The following is a 13,409-nucleotide window of genomic DNA, read 5'->3' as shown; positions in this document are numbered from 1 at the left end:
CCATCTATCCTGGCAGTATAGTAATGCACTTATTTCAAATGTTGGTTAAATATGTATTCCACATTGATATTATTATGACAATATTAACATATTTTCACAGTTGAGCCAGTATACAGCTATTATATTTTTTCTAGAATTGATCATTTTCTTGCTTTTCTGTTTGTTTTCTATGTACCCATCGCTAAAGCTTCACCAAACCCTGCCCAAAGAATTAAACCTTCTCAATGTGATCAAACACATCAAGTAATATTAACTTCTGTTATATTTATCCTTTATTTTACTTGAAAAAATTTAGAGCCCTCTCTTCTATAGTGTTCTGTCCTCTTGCTCAACTCTTGACTCCTTGGTTTATAGACTTTTTCTCAGCTGTCTTATAAGACTGTCCTTCACTGTCATCCTGGGAATTCCTTTTTTTTTTCCCTTATGGGATATCACCTATTTCTTGATTTCCAAATCTTTTCATATTTTGATTTACTTACTCATTTTGTTGGAGCATCTTCACTAGGAGCTTTCTGGAAGAGTGCTTTTGCTAGGTACCTTTTTTAGTTCTACTAAGTAGCTTAATTTTTTCCGTAGTTGGGTATAAAATTCTAAGTGAGATGTAATCTTCAGTTGGAATTTTGAAGGAATTGCTCCCTTATCTTTTAAGGCCAGCTGTTGCTATTGAGAAGTCTGATACCAATTTGATTTGCTGTTTTTGTCCCTGAAAACTTTTACAATATTTTTCTTTGTTGCCACTATGTAAAATTTTTTGATAATAAGCCTTGGATTGTACTGGACATTTAATAGACCCTTTATATCTGGAAAATAATTAAGTTCTTATATCTTTGTTACTTTGATGTTTTTCTCTTGGATTGATGTTTTAATATTTAAATATTCTGAAATGTTGACTTTCTTGCCATTTTTCTCTTCAGAGAGACTTAGGTTTCAGTTTTCTCTATCTCACTAATGCCAGTTACCACTCATCAATCCATTTTTCATCTTCTTCCCAAAATATGTTGCTATTTCTTGCCCAATAATGTCTTCTTTCCTTGTTCAACCAATTCTTCGAGGAAACAAAATCCCTTGACTGTAATATAATTTTAGTGGAAATCTGGGGGGAAGTGAAGGTAAATATGTGCATTTTAGTCTGCTATGTTTTTTTAGAAAAGGTAGCAAGATGTCTTTAAAATATTTACTAGTTGCTGATGAAGTTAGTAATTACTTTTTAAGTTGTTAACATAATATAAAATACACTTTGCCTGTATATTTCTCCCTAAGTTACAGAAATGATTAGTTTTAAATCAATACCTGAGTTTTTCTTTTTTCCATCAGTGCTGCCACACTTCTGTTTACTTGTTCAGTTAAAATGTTTTCTGCAAACCCAGATTTACATCTCCCCCTCTGTTTGCTCACAAGAAAACCATCTCTAAGATACACATTTTTTTTATTCTGTACATTGATCTTGGTGCAGTCTTTCACGTACGATGAATAGTGAGTTTGTATCATTATGTAGCATGCTTATGAAATAACCATTTTTTTTAAACATAGTGCCAAGGTCAGTAGAGCATCCTAAATGGAACTGGAGGACTAAACCAGAAAGCCGTGATTTTGATGAATTGAATCACATCCTTCAAGAGAGCAAGAAGCTGGGGAAAGCCCTTGAGAATCTCTCTCGAAGTAAGTTCATTTACTTGATTTTAATTGAAATTCCTCACCAATAATAAAGGAGAAACATTCATTACTAGTGCCAACAACCGATTTCCAACATCCTCATTATAATTCCGTGAGAGACTGAGGAGTTCTAAGGGCGTAAGATTGGAAATGAGGATTGATTTTGCATATTACATGCATTCATGGGTAGACTGATTATGTAGAGTAGGGGCTATAGAACTCCTCACAGCTGCTTGACCCCAAGCTCTCTACATGGTTTCTGTTACTCAGTTCACATGTGCTCCTAATGGTGTCTTCTTCATTCTTCTCTTTTGAAACACATTTCTGAGTGTCTTTCTAATTAATAAACATACCCATTGCCTCCCCGAGTTTTTGATGTCTCTAAACTTCTTAAGGATGATACCTGGACCAGATTCTTCTTAGAATACTTTCAGAGCCTAGCACAGTGCCTTGTAACTTACTTTTTTTTTTTTATAAAAGCAATGAAGTTAAGCTGAGGGCCTAGGTTGAGTTTGGCTCTGGCTTCTCTGAGGGAAATCATTTAATTCTAAGGAGCCTTGGTTCTCTCGTTTCCAAAGCAGGAAGACATGAGTGTGCCTCTTCTTCTGGTAGGTGTTAAGGTTTAAAATGATACATTTCAAGTAAAAACTTTTTTTTTTGAGACAGAGTCTTGCTCTGTTGCCTGGGCTAGAGTGCCATGGCGTCAGCCTAGCTCACAGCAACCTCAAACTCCCGGGCTCAAGCAATCCTACTGCCTCAGCCTCCCGAGTAGCTGGGACTACAGGCATGCGCCACCATGCCCGGCTAATGTTTTTCTATATATATAATTTTAGCTGTCCAGATCATTTCTTTCTATTTTTTGTAGAGATGGGGGTCTCACTCTTGCTCAGGCTGGTCTCGAACTCCTGAGCTCAAACGATCTGCCCACCTCGGCCTCCCAGAGTGCTAGGATTACAGGCGTGAGCCACCGCGCCCAGCCTCAAGTAAAAACTTTTAAATAAATGTTATGGTCATGACAGTGGCAGTCAAACAGGTATTTCAATTTGAGAAATGCATTCTATTATGCATACAATGGTATGTATTCCTACCTTTCTTTGGTTCCTTAAGTGTTACTTAATTTTAAAAATTAGGAACCTTTAGAAACACATTAATGCCATGGCCTCAGCAAATGTTTTTTTCAGTTAGTATCATGAAACGGCAAAGATTTTAAATAGAAAGTAGTTAGAACACTAGCAAATTCTAAGAGATTATATTTTAGGATCTCTATTTTTTTCCCAAATTGCACAGTTTTACTAATTTCATGATTTGTATCAAAGTTAAACATTGTCCTTTGATTTATTTTGGGAGAAGTTTTCTATATATATACACACACATATATGTATACATATATCATATATTTACATATGGTATTTTATATATGCATGTGCATATGTAGCTTTAGTTTTTTTACACTTCCTCATTCATAACACATGAGAGTCTTTTTTTTAGACTTGTGCAATGAACCCTTTTCAAAAGTTATGCTGCTTTATAATAAAATCTTATAACTATGCCATTAGTAGAAATCCTCTGGAAGGGTCAAGAAACTTCTGCTTTTAGCTAGATTTACTTTTGGAGCAAATAACAATAAAGTGAGTTTCAGCTTACTACTATATTATGTTCATGAAAAGAGCCTGATCCTATTAATATGGCAAAGGCACGTATTAATATTTATAAATTGTACTGTTTAGGCAGAGCCTGTGGCTCTTTACAGCCTCTCAATTTATCTAATAATGTGAGCTAAAAGAAGGATGATTGAAGAATGTGCCTGATTATTGCACAGATCTTTAGATATGATTCAAATTTTATCCTTTAAAATGTGACAACTGCCTTGCAAACACTTATTATACTGTTGTTAATTTGTAAGGTACTATTTGGTCAGTCCCCAGAACTTTTTAATAACAGGATTTGACTGCATTTTGATTATGTACTTGCCCAGATTTGCAGCAGAATTGTCAGAGTTCAAGCTGTGGTCTATCCCAGAAAACCTGGCTGTGGCCTTACAAGTTGTCTTAGCCCCTTCAGGTGGCTGTAACAAAATACCGTAGACTGGGTAGCTTACAAACAGTAGAAATTTATTTTGTACAGTTCTGGAAGTGGGGCAGTCGAAGATCAAGGTGCTGGCAGATTTGGTGTCTGATGAGGGTCTGTTTTCTTGGTTCATAGATGGTGACTTCTAGTTGTGTCCTTACATGGCAGAAAGGGCAAGATAGTTCATTGAGATCTCTTTTATAAGGGCACTGATTCCATTCAGGGGGAGTCTGCCTTCAGGACCTAATCACTTCCCATGCCCCACCTCCTAACACCATCACATTGGGGATTAGGTTTAAACTTATGAATTCTCGGGGACACATTCAGACAATAGCACAGGTGGAGCCTCTCATCTGAGTCCTGTGATCAGAGGCTAGTGGGACGCTTGTTTAATGTTTGGAGGGCAGCAGTCTGGAGAAACAATAAAGGCTAGGGAGCAGTCCTCGTTCAGCAGGGTATGGGACATTACTCTTGGGATAAAGTCAGGGCCAAAGCTACCAGGTGAGTCAGCAGCTGAGCCCTAATAAAGTGTACCAGTCAGCTCCTATTTATAGGATGGAGGGTCGACTTTGGTTTCACTTGATGGTTTGGAGGGACTCTGTCTTTTGAGAGTATTCTGGTGGGGTTTATGTAGGGTAAGAAGATGGTTGGTTACATAGGGAGGAATTGCAATTTTTTCTCTTTAATCTATCTGAGTATTTTTCTGAACCAAATGAGACTTTGTTGGAATGATTTGAGTTTCTGTGATTTCCAGTATCTGAGTTTTAATACTGAATCCTTGTCTTAGGCCCCACTTTTGACCACCAAATTATCTACATGCCTGCCATGGTCAGTAGAGATTGGTACAAATGCAGCTTTGCTATTTACTGATGTTTATTTAGCAGTCTAGTTGCCCAGAGTTTAGCTATGTAATCGCAAATCGACTTCTTCCTTTATCCTGAGCCAGGATATAATTCCTTCTTGTTAGAACTTGTCTGACTGTTATAATAGTTTCAGGCTAACAACTCTTTCTCTGATTTGATGGAAATTTATTGCCCATTGTTTTAATTACTAGGAGAACATAGGGGATGGAATTTTCCTCCAGGTGTGGTCAAAAGGAATACTCCATGTCTTGATGCTGTGACTCTTTCTCCCCAGCGGCACAGCCTTTGATGGAAAAGGCAGAAAGTTTTTAGTGATCTCCTAATTTTAGTACAGTCTTTGATGAGAATTCGCTCTTTGCTTTATCTTTATTGTACATTCTTTAAAAACCTATATGTTTTAGGAATATTATTTTGTAGTTGAAATTGACAGTAAATAATGCTTTCCGTCTTTCAACATGATGGAATTATCTCAGCTCAGCAACTGTCAGCTTTTAGAGTCTTAAATATACACAAAAATACACACACTTTTAAGTCAGAATCGGAGACCAAATAGTCTCTCCAGTTTGCAAACATGATTTTTGTTTCAGTGACAACTGTACCATGCTCTTTTTCTGGCTTTGGCAGATCTTTCAATGTAACGTTCTGTCTCAAAGTCAGTCATAAGCTGTGGCAATCTTCATATTACTCTCTTATAAAGGTAGGCGTGTTGGAATGACTTACAGTGGCTTAATGCCATGTAGTCGTGATGTGGTAGGCATAGTGGGTTTTTGTAGCGTTTCTGAACTTTCTTCAAACATTGCTCTCTCCTCTCAGGAACCTGGACTCTTACCCATTCCTTCAAGTATTTGCCTCCATCTGACTTTCAACTATTTAGGAAAATTGTTTCTAAATAGGGACGTCGTGAAGATGCAAGACTTTCACATCCCCAGTGAATGCATCTCATCCAGGGGCTGTGATGAGAGGGTGAAGGGCCTGTGGGCAGTGTCCTTCCTGTGCGTGTTACTAGGACCTGTCATCTTATTACTGCTTGTATTAATCCTAGTTTATTAAGGTGATATCAGGTTGATTAAGTTGTCAGGTATCTCCACTATAAGGTTATATCCTTTCTTGTGTTGATAATAAATATCTTGATAGAAATACTTCGAGGCTATGAAAATATTTCTGTACAAATTTGCACTCACTAATATTAGCATTTATTGGTAGATCTTTCCTGCAACAATTACTACTGTGGTGTCCTAAAGGTAATTTTCTATTTCTCTCATTCTTTCTACATTTATTCATTGAAATCCTTCTGTAATAAAGAGATAGAAATATAGACTTCTGAGCACTCCTATAATAGTGGCCTACTCTTTGCTTGTGACTGGTATATGTCCACTGAATATTGAGATATGGATATGGATATGATTGTCAATATAGATGGGGTCATTTATTAATAGATATTGATATAAGGTAACTAAAAAATATACATGCAAAGGCAAAGCCAATTCCCATTGATGTATCTTGATTTTAAAAATACTAAATTTGACAGATTAAATTTGTTCAATAGTTTAAGAAAATAATATCTAGAAGGGGCAGATTTGTTGAGAGGCCTTGACATTTCCTTTTCTATCTACATTTTTCATAATCTTTCTCTACCTTATTTCACACACGTATCCTGAAACCCAACAAACTACCTCCAGAGATATGTGGCTCACTAGAAATCTGAGGTAGCATTATTAGTAATTATTATTTTGAGAATGGCCTAAGTCACATCAAAATAAATAGAATAGATACATGTATATATAAATAACTAATGAGTACTTTTAGGAAACTTTTTCAGTGAATGAAAGCAAATGGTGCACTTTTATTAGACATTTATTCTGTCCTTCTGCATTCTTCTCAGTTAGAGAACATCTTCTCATTTAACTGTATGTACTTAAGCCACACACACATGTACTCATCCCCTCCCCCACTTGTCTGAGCTTGCAGAGTGTAAACTCAGTTTTAGGTACACATTTTTAAAGTGTTGATTTTTGAATGAGTGTGCACCTTCTATTATATCCATTTTCAATGCCATAGTGAACATCCACCAAGGCAGATACAAGTGCTGTCACGGAGAGAACTCCGGACCGAAAGACGACTTGGGCTCTGCTCTCCCACTTGCTGGCTTCCAGTTGAGTACAGCACTTAGACTCATTTCTCAGTTTCCTCTCACATAAAATGAAGGCATTTACACTAGATTGCCATACAGAACCTCTCTAATTCTCACAAGCCTTTAATTTAATGATCTATAATTCATATTCCAAAGCTAGTGCATTAATTGCCATGTGAGTCATATTTAACTCATGCTAGTGTTGAGCTCGGGGCCTCATGAAGCGTATGTAACTCATATGTCTCTTTTCCTTGGGAACCGCGTGGTACGCAGGCAACTCATGCTGCCATGCTGTAGCACACATGTTACATGATGGGTGGCCCTGGGCAAAACCCTGCACTTGGTTCGTGAAAATCTTATTGATTTTCTTATTGTTATAATTAACATTGACAATTTAATTGCATATAACATGCACAGAGAACAATAAAAAATAACACATTTTTCATTAAATTAGAAGGGATTGTTTTGTTTTTGAAGTTTTTATTCTATTTTGTAATAAAACACTGTGGCCTCAAGGAAAACATTTTTTTTTTCTAGTGTGGCAGTCAGTGTGTTAAATTGTACTTCTGGCTTACAGGTGGTGGTCGACATTGCTTGTGTTCATTCTAGCTCTTTCTTCTCCTCACTCTGCTCTTCCTGTGCTGTGCCCTCCTGGACATTTCCTGTATATCATTTCTTCATTCTTTCCCATCTCTCTCTCTCTCTCTCGCTTCTGGTCTCCCTCCTCTCCTGCCAGACTCGACTGTGGCAAGTTTTCCTTGTTCCCTCGTTTCTATCCTTTTGTCTCGTCTCCTCACAAAATTCCTGTCCCTCAATAAATGCTGCTGTCGTCATGGCTCCCTCACCAGTAAGGGTGAGAGTCCCTGGGAAAAATGGCACAGGAAATTTGAACATTATGCAGTAGATTCATGGCTTTCAACACTGTCACTTACTCTGGGTCAGTCCCTTCCACTCTCTACTTCCTCTGTGACTATGAAAAACCCACACAGGATTCTACAAACCCCGATGCAATCCCCACCTCACTGTTTTAGCAAATAGCTGTCCTGCCAGATAAACATCAGTTATCAAATGTGATCTTGCTCTGCCTTCTCCTCTCCCCAACTGTATACCTAGGTACTCCCCGAACCATCCTGTGCTTCGCCCTCCATTCTCATAGCAGAAGGCGTTTCTCTCATTTTAAGGACAAGGTCTTCACCCATGGTCTTGATTCCATTTTCTCCCCACTCCTCTGAGATCTGATTCCATTAATTATCCAACAATAATCCACCAATTATTAACTTTGTGACCTTGGGAAGTTTCTTAACATCTCTGTGCCTCAGTTACCTTTACTGTAAAATCACAATAACAATGGCATCTACTTCTTAGAGTTTTATCAAATAAGACAGATGATCCGAAGTGCTGAGTGTGGTGCTTGGTCTGTAACAATTGCTAATGAAATGTTAGATATTGAATTAGATTTCTGTTGCTGCTTAAAAATTACCACCAGTTAGTGGTAAAATACACAAGTGTCTTATCTTACAGTTTCTGTGGCTCAGTGGTATGGGTGGGGTTAGCTGCTCAAGGCTGAGGCAGGTGGAAAGTAAGGCAGGAGTTGGGCTGCAGTCACACCTGAGGCCCAGGCTCATCTTGCGGCTCATTCAGGTCGTTGGCCAAAGTCAGTCCTTGCAATTGTGGGTCTGAGATCTCTGGTTTCTTGACTGGGTGCTGCTGTCAGAAACAAGAGGCCATTCTCAGGTCTTTGCTTGTGGCTTCCTCCTCTCCCAACAGTAGTTTCCTACTTTTTCTTAGAGGCCACAATGGAGCCTCTCCCTGATACTTCACCTTCTTTTAAAGGGCACACCTGATTGGGTCAGGGCCACGCAGGGTAATCCCTCTTCTGATTTATCCACAGCTTCCTGGTTAGTGTTCTAACCAAGGGAGCGATATCCTTCACACTCAGTGGGCCCACTCAGACTCAAGGGAGAGGATTCCTCAGGTGTGAATCTTGGAAACCGTCTTAGAATTTTGCCTACCACAGATATTATTACATTTATCCACCTATAACATGCTCTGCCTAAGCACTGCCCAGTAGAAATGTAACGTGAGCCATATGTGTGATTTTATATTTTCAAGAAGGCACATTAAAAAAAATGAAACATGAAATAAATTTTAATAAAATCTTTTATTTAACCTGATATATCCAGATTATCAATTTCACTTGTATTCCACAGAAAACAACGATCAAGATATTTTATATTCTTTTTATTTCATTCTAAGTCTTCAAACCTGATGTGAATTTTCATTTACAGCCCATCTCGTTTCAGACTGGCCACATCCGCATGATGAGCGGCTACCACGTTGCATACCACAGCTCTAATGTTGAAAACAAGCACACACACACTCTTCTCCTGTTTTTAACTCTGGACAGCATCCAATTTCCTTCTTGCTCTTTGATCCAAAGTTTCAGAAAGAGTCGCCAGTGCTCTTTGTCTCTACCTGCTCATCTTCCTTTTACTCCTCAGAACAATTCTATTATTGCACCCATCATTCCACTGAAACTCTTCTCTCTCTGCTCACCAATTGATTCCAAATTGCCAAACTGAATGAGCAGTTTTCCAGTCCTCATCTTATAAAATTGCTCTGATAGTTTTAACTCCACTGATCGCTCTCTGACCGTGTCCCTTCTGGGAGCTGGCATTTACTTGCTCCTCCCTGGGCACCCTCCACACCATCCCTGCAGGTCTCATTCAGGAATTCCTCTTTCCTCCCTGCTGCTTTAAATGCTCTTCCTGTGGTTCATCCTCTGCCTCTGTCCTTTCAAGCGCTCTTTCCATCCAACCTCGTCCACCCTCATTGTTTAATTATTACCCTTACACAGCTAAATCAAACGTGTATATTTCCATCCACATGTTTTACACTTTTATACAGCATGCTACAAACATCTCTCCACTTGAATGTTCCACTGCCACATTAAACTCAATACCTCTAACTGGATCACACCTCCCTCTTCAAACTTGACCTTGCTGCTGCATGCTCTGTCTTAGGTGGTTGTAGCATGGCTTACCCATTCATCCAAACTGGGATCCTTCTAGACTCCTCACTCTCTCTTACTGTTTATAACTAGTTACCAAATCTTGCTCATTTTCCCTCTGAAGTATTTCTTGAGTCTGGTTCTTTTCTCCACCCTTATTCATATCTTTTGGTTCTGCTTCCAACATCTCTGACCAGACAGTTGATCGTCCATTTAACATGTTGCGTTTCATTCCTGCCCTATGCCAGAGAAAGCAAGTATAATCCCTCCCCTTATTGAGCTTCTGCCTGGCAGGATTGCCCTAACCTTATCTCAGTGGAGTCTCATAACCAAATTCTCTGGGGCTTAATACAATGTAAACATTTTCTCACTCAGGAAATAGCTTGATGTGGTGTTCCAGGGATGCAGACTACTTCCACCCTGTTGTTCTACCATCTTCAACATATGCCTCTCAAGGTCGCTGCAGAAACAGAAGGAGGCAGTGGGGGGCCGTGGGGAGGTTTCAAACATGAGCGTGGAAGTGGCCTGCATTATGTCTGCGTCTGCCCACATCCTACAGCTGACCGTAAGGGAGGTGGGGGATATGGCTCGCTTGTGTGCCCAGGGAAGCATAGAAATGGCTTCAGATGAATAAGCAGTCTTGTCACACTCTTAATTTGCTTCTCTTTTCCTCCAATCAGCCTTCACGGCAAGTGTTGTGGATCTAAAGCGAAAGCCTGAAACTTACTTGTTTCAGATAGCCAGTGGCTCCTTAAAACCTCAGAGAAAGTGTTCTGTGGTCTGGCCCTTTATGAGGACCGCAGTGTCATCTCTCGTGACTTTATGCGCCACACTCACTTGAGGTTCCTCCATCCCACACATTGGCTTGTGCTGTCCATGCCCTGGAGTCTCACGGTCAGCTCCTTGCACTGCTCTCCTCTCCAACACGCTGTATTTACGCCTCTCTACAGCCTCTGCTCAAATATCACTTCTTCCAAGATCATTTCTTTATTGCTGTCCTCCTCTGGACTGGATGTAGTGAATCTACTTACATACTGTGATCTGGTTTTCATTTCTCTCCTCGCTGGACGTTGAGGTTCCTGAGAGCATGGCCGCTTCGCCCTTGTGCTCCCCGGGACCTGATGCGGCGATGAGCACGTAACGTGGTCGTGGTTTGCGTGAGCCCCGCGTCTGGCTCCATTTCTTTCTGACCCCTCTTCTCTGAGACCCCGTCCCCTGCTATGTCTTTCTTCACTGCTCTGCCTTCTGCTTCTCTAAGTGTGAGCCTTTGATACAAGATTACATGAGTTCGAGTGTTTGTAGATGTTATGTGTTTGCTGAGATCTTTGGCTTTGTGGCTTAGATATTGGAGGAGTTATGCTTAAAAATACACAGATAAGTAAGTAAGTAGGTAAAGAAAGAAAGAAATAAACAACCCCAAAGCTAGAAAGCAGCAGTATCCTATTGCGTGCAATTGGTCAACAAAACCTTTTGTGTAGGGAGGCGCGGTTTCCCAGGCAGCAGGGCCTCTACTACTAGTTTTCTGGGCCTCACGCTTCTGCTGCTCCTGGTGGCTCTCCCTGAAGTGAGGCAGTGGCGGGATGAGTAGCTTCAGGCCATCCAGAGATTGGTCTACAGACTGCAGCTCCTGTGAAAACACGAGCTGGAGCTTTTCCAAGGAAAAGAACCCAGCTGTTGGGGGAACAGAGGACAGATATTTATGCTCTGTGACTGCTAACAGCAATCCGGACTCAGCCAAGGAAAAAAATAGCAAAAGCCTTTTTTAGTTAGTCAGTCTTGAACATACCCGAAAAGTCTTTTCTGAAAAACAGCCTGAGGAGTTAGGGAATAGCAACCCACGAGAGAAAATAGAGGCAGATAATGTGGCGACTGTTGGTTCATTCATTCCCACACTTACTGAATGTATGTGGGAACACAAAGATGACTAACACGTGGGCCCGGACTTCCAGTTTACCTTTTAGAACGAGAGAGGTATGGAAAGCGTAATTTCAAAGTCTTGTACAAAGTGCTTTCAGAGAGCTTTGGGAGCATAGAGGAACCTGCAAGGGGGTTTAGGGACAACCTGATAGAGAACTTATCTGAACTGAGTCTAGAAGGATCAAAAGGTAAAGAAAGGTAAGGTAGGAGAGTGAAGATGTGTCCTGGGGAGGGATATTCTTAGCAGAGAGAGGAACACATGTATAATATTTCAAAGACAGAGGAAAATACTGTACTGTTGGAGCATGAAGGATGAAGCAAGTAATAAAGGCAACAAAACCAGAAGTCTAGGTCACAGGGGGGTCAGAGGGTGAGAACTTCTGTGTTACAGGAATCTTGTCAGAAGATCATGTTCGTAACCAAGTTTGTGTTTTCTAAGGGTCACTCTGGGGCATAGAATCGGTATGGCCCATGCCTGGAGGCAAGGGCAAAGATGAAGAGAGCCTAAAATAAAGCAGTAGTCATGGGATGGAAAAGAGGAACGGATTTAAGAAAATGTAGAAGATTATATGATTGAGATTCACTGATTGATATAAAGGAAGGGTAGGAATAGAGATAAGGATGTGTTTAGCTTGTTCTGCTTTTGAGTTTTGTTTACATTCAAGGTGAGTGGATACTGCCTCTGCCTTAGGTAGGAACTCCAGAGAGGAGTGCTATGTTTCAAACTCCAGTTTCAAATACCTTTGGGACATCCAAATGGAGTGGACAGCCCTCTTCCCAGCACTCAAGTGTGTATATGAGTTGGCAATTTGGGGCAGAGGTTTGGTTAGGCATATGGATGTGGGAATCTTTAGTGCATAGATAAGGATACACACACACACACACACACACACGCTCAACGATTGAAATACAGGTAGAAAAGTGATCTGATTTCAGAGACTGAAAAGGAATTTTTGGAGAGGTAGGATGAAAATCAAGATAGAATGTTCACATAAAAATCAAGGAGGGAAAGTATTTCAGAAAAATGATGGTGTCCAAAGTGGCAGAAAAGTTCTGTATCAAAAAGATGGAAACAAACCCATTGTGTGTGCAGCTGCCTCCCATCTGTGCTTCCACTGTTTACTGCAGTGGGATTCATAATAAGGGAAAGTTGGAAACTAAGTATCTTTCATTAGAGAAATGGATAAGGAAATCATGGTACATGCCCACAGTGATACACTGTATAGTCATTAAGAATGATGTAGAAAACATTTATTAATATAAGACATAGTTAAGATATGTTTTTATGTATGTATATGTATTTATATATGTATATGTATTTTTATATGTATAAAAACAGACAATAGAATATTGTATTTGTTATGTTTCAATTTTGTTTTGTATAGATGCTATACAGGCACATGAGATTTGTACATATAGCAATATATGCATATAATATTATTTGGAAGAACATTGAATAAGTTGTTTTCATTAGTTGTCTATGAGTGGAGGTTTATTTTCTTTTTCCCTCTTATTATATTTTCTATTTTTTCTGTGTTAAATGTATTGATTTGATAAAAATAAAATATGAAAAGGATATTTTTACAATAGAAGAGAAAAGGATCAGGATGTGTATAGTTACATTTCAAAGAATAGCATTAGGAGAATAGCAGAAACAGAAGCCAGTTGGCGGTGGATGGAAGAGTAAATGGACACCAAGGAGGAGAGAGGAGGAATACACGCTCTTCTGTGAAAAGTCCTGATGGAAGGGAAAGTGTGAAAGAGGGCA

At 39.6% G+C, this 13,409-nt stretch overlaps 1 protein-coding gene across 1 annotated transcript in view; it reads left to right on the top strand.

Moving 5' to 3' along the window:
- Nucleotides 1-13,409, top strand: part of LOC138381833 (uncharacterized protein C8orf34-like) — a 159,601-nt gene that overhangs the window by 98,687 nt on the left and 47,505 nt on the right. The window contains 1 exon segment of the mRNA XM_069466418.1: nt 1,531-1,659. Within this exon segment, the coding sequence (XP_069322519.1) occupies nt 1,531-1,659 (129 nt within the window).

Source organism: Eulemur rufifrons, chromosome 3 (genome assembly GCF_041146395.1).
Source record: "Eulemur rufifrons isolate Redbay chromosome 3, OSU_ERuf_1, whole genome shotgun sequence".
NCBI classification, from domain to species: Eukaryota; Metazoa; Chordata; class Mammalia; order Primates; family Lemuridae; genus Eulemur; species Eulemur rufifrons.
Note: the sequence above shows the minus strand (reverse complement) of the source record. Positions and strands in the feature narration are given on the sequence as shown.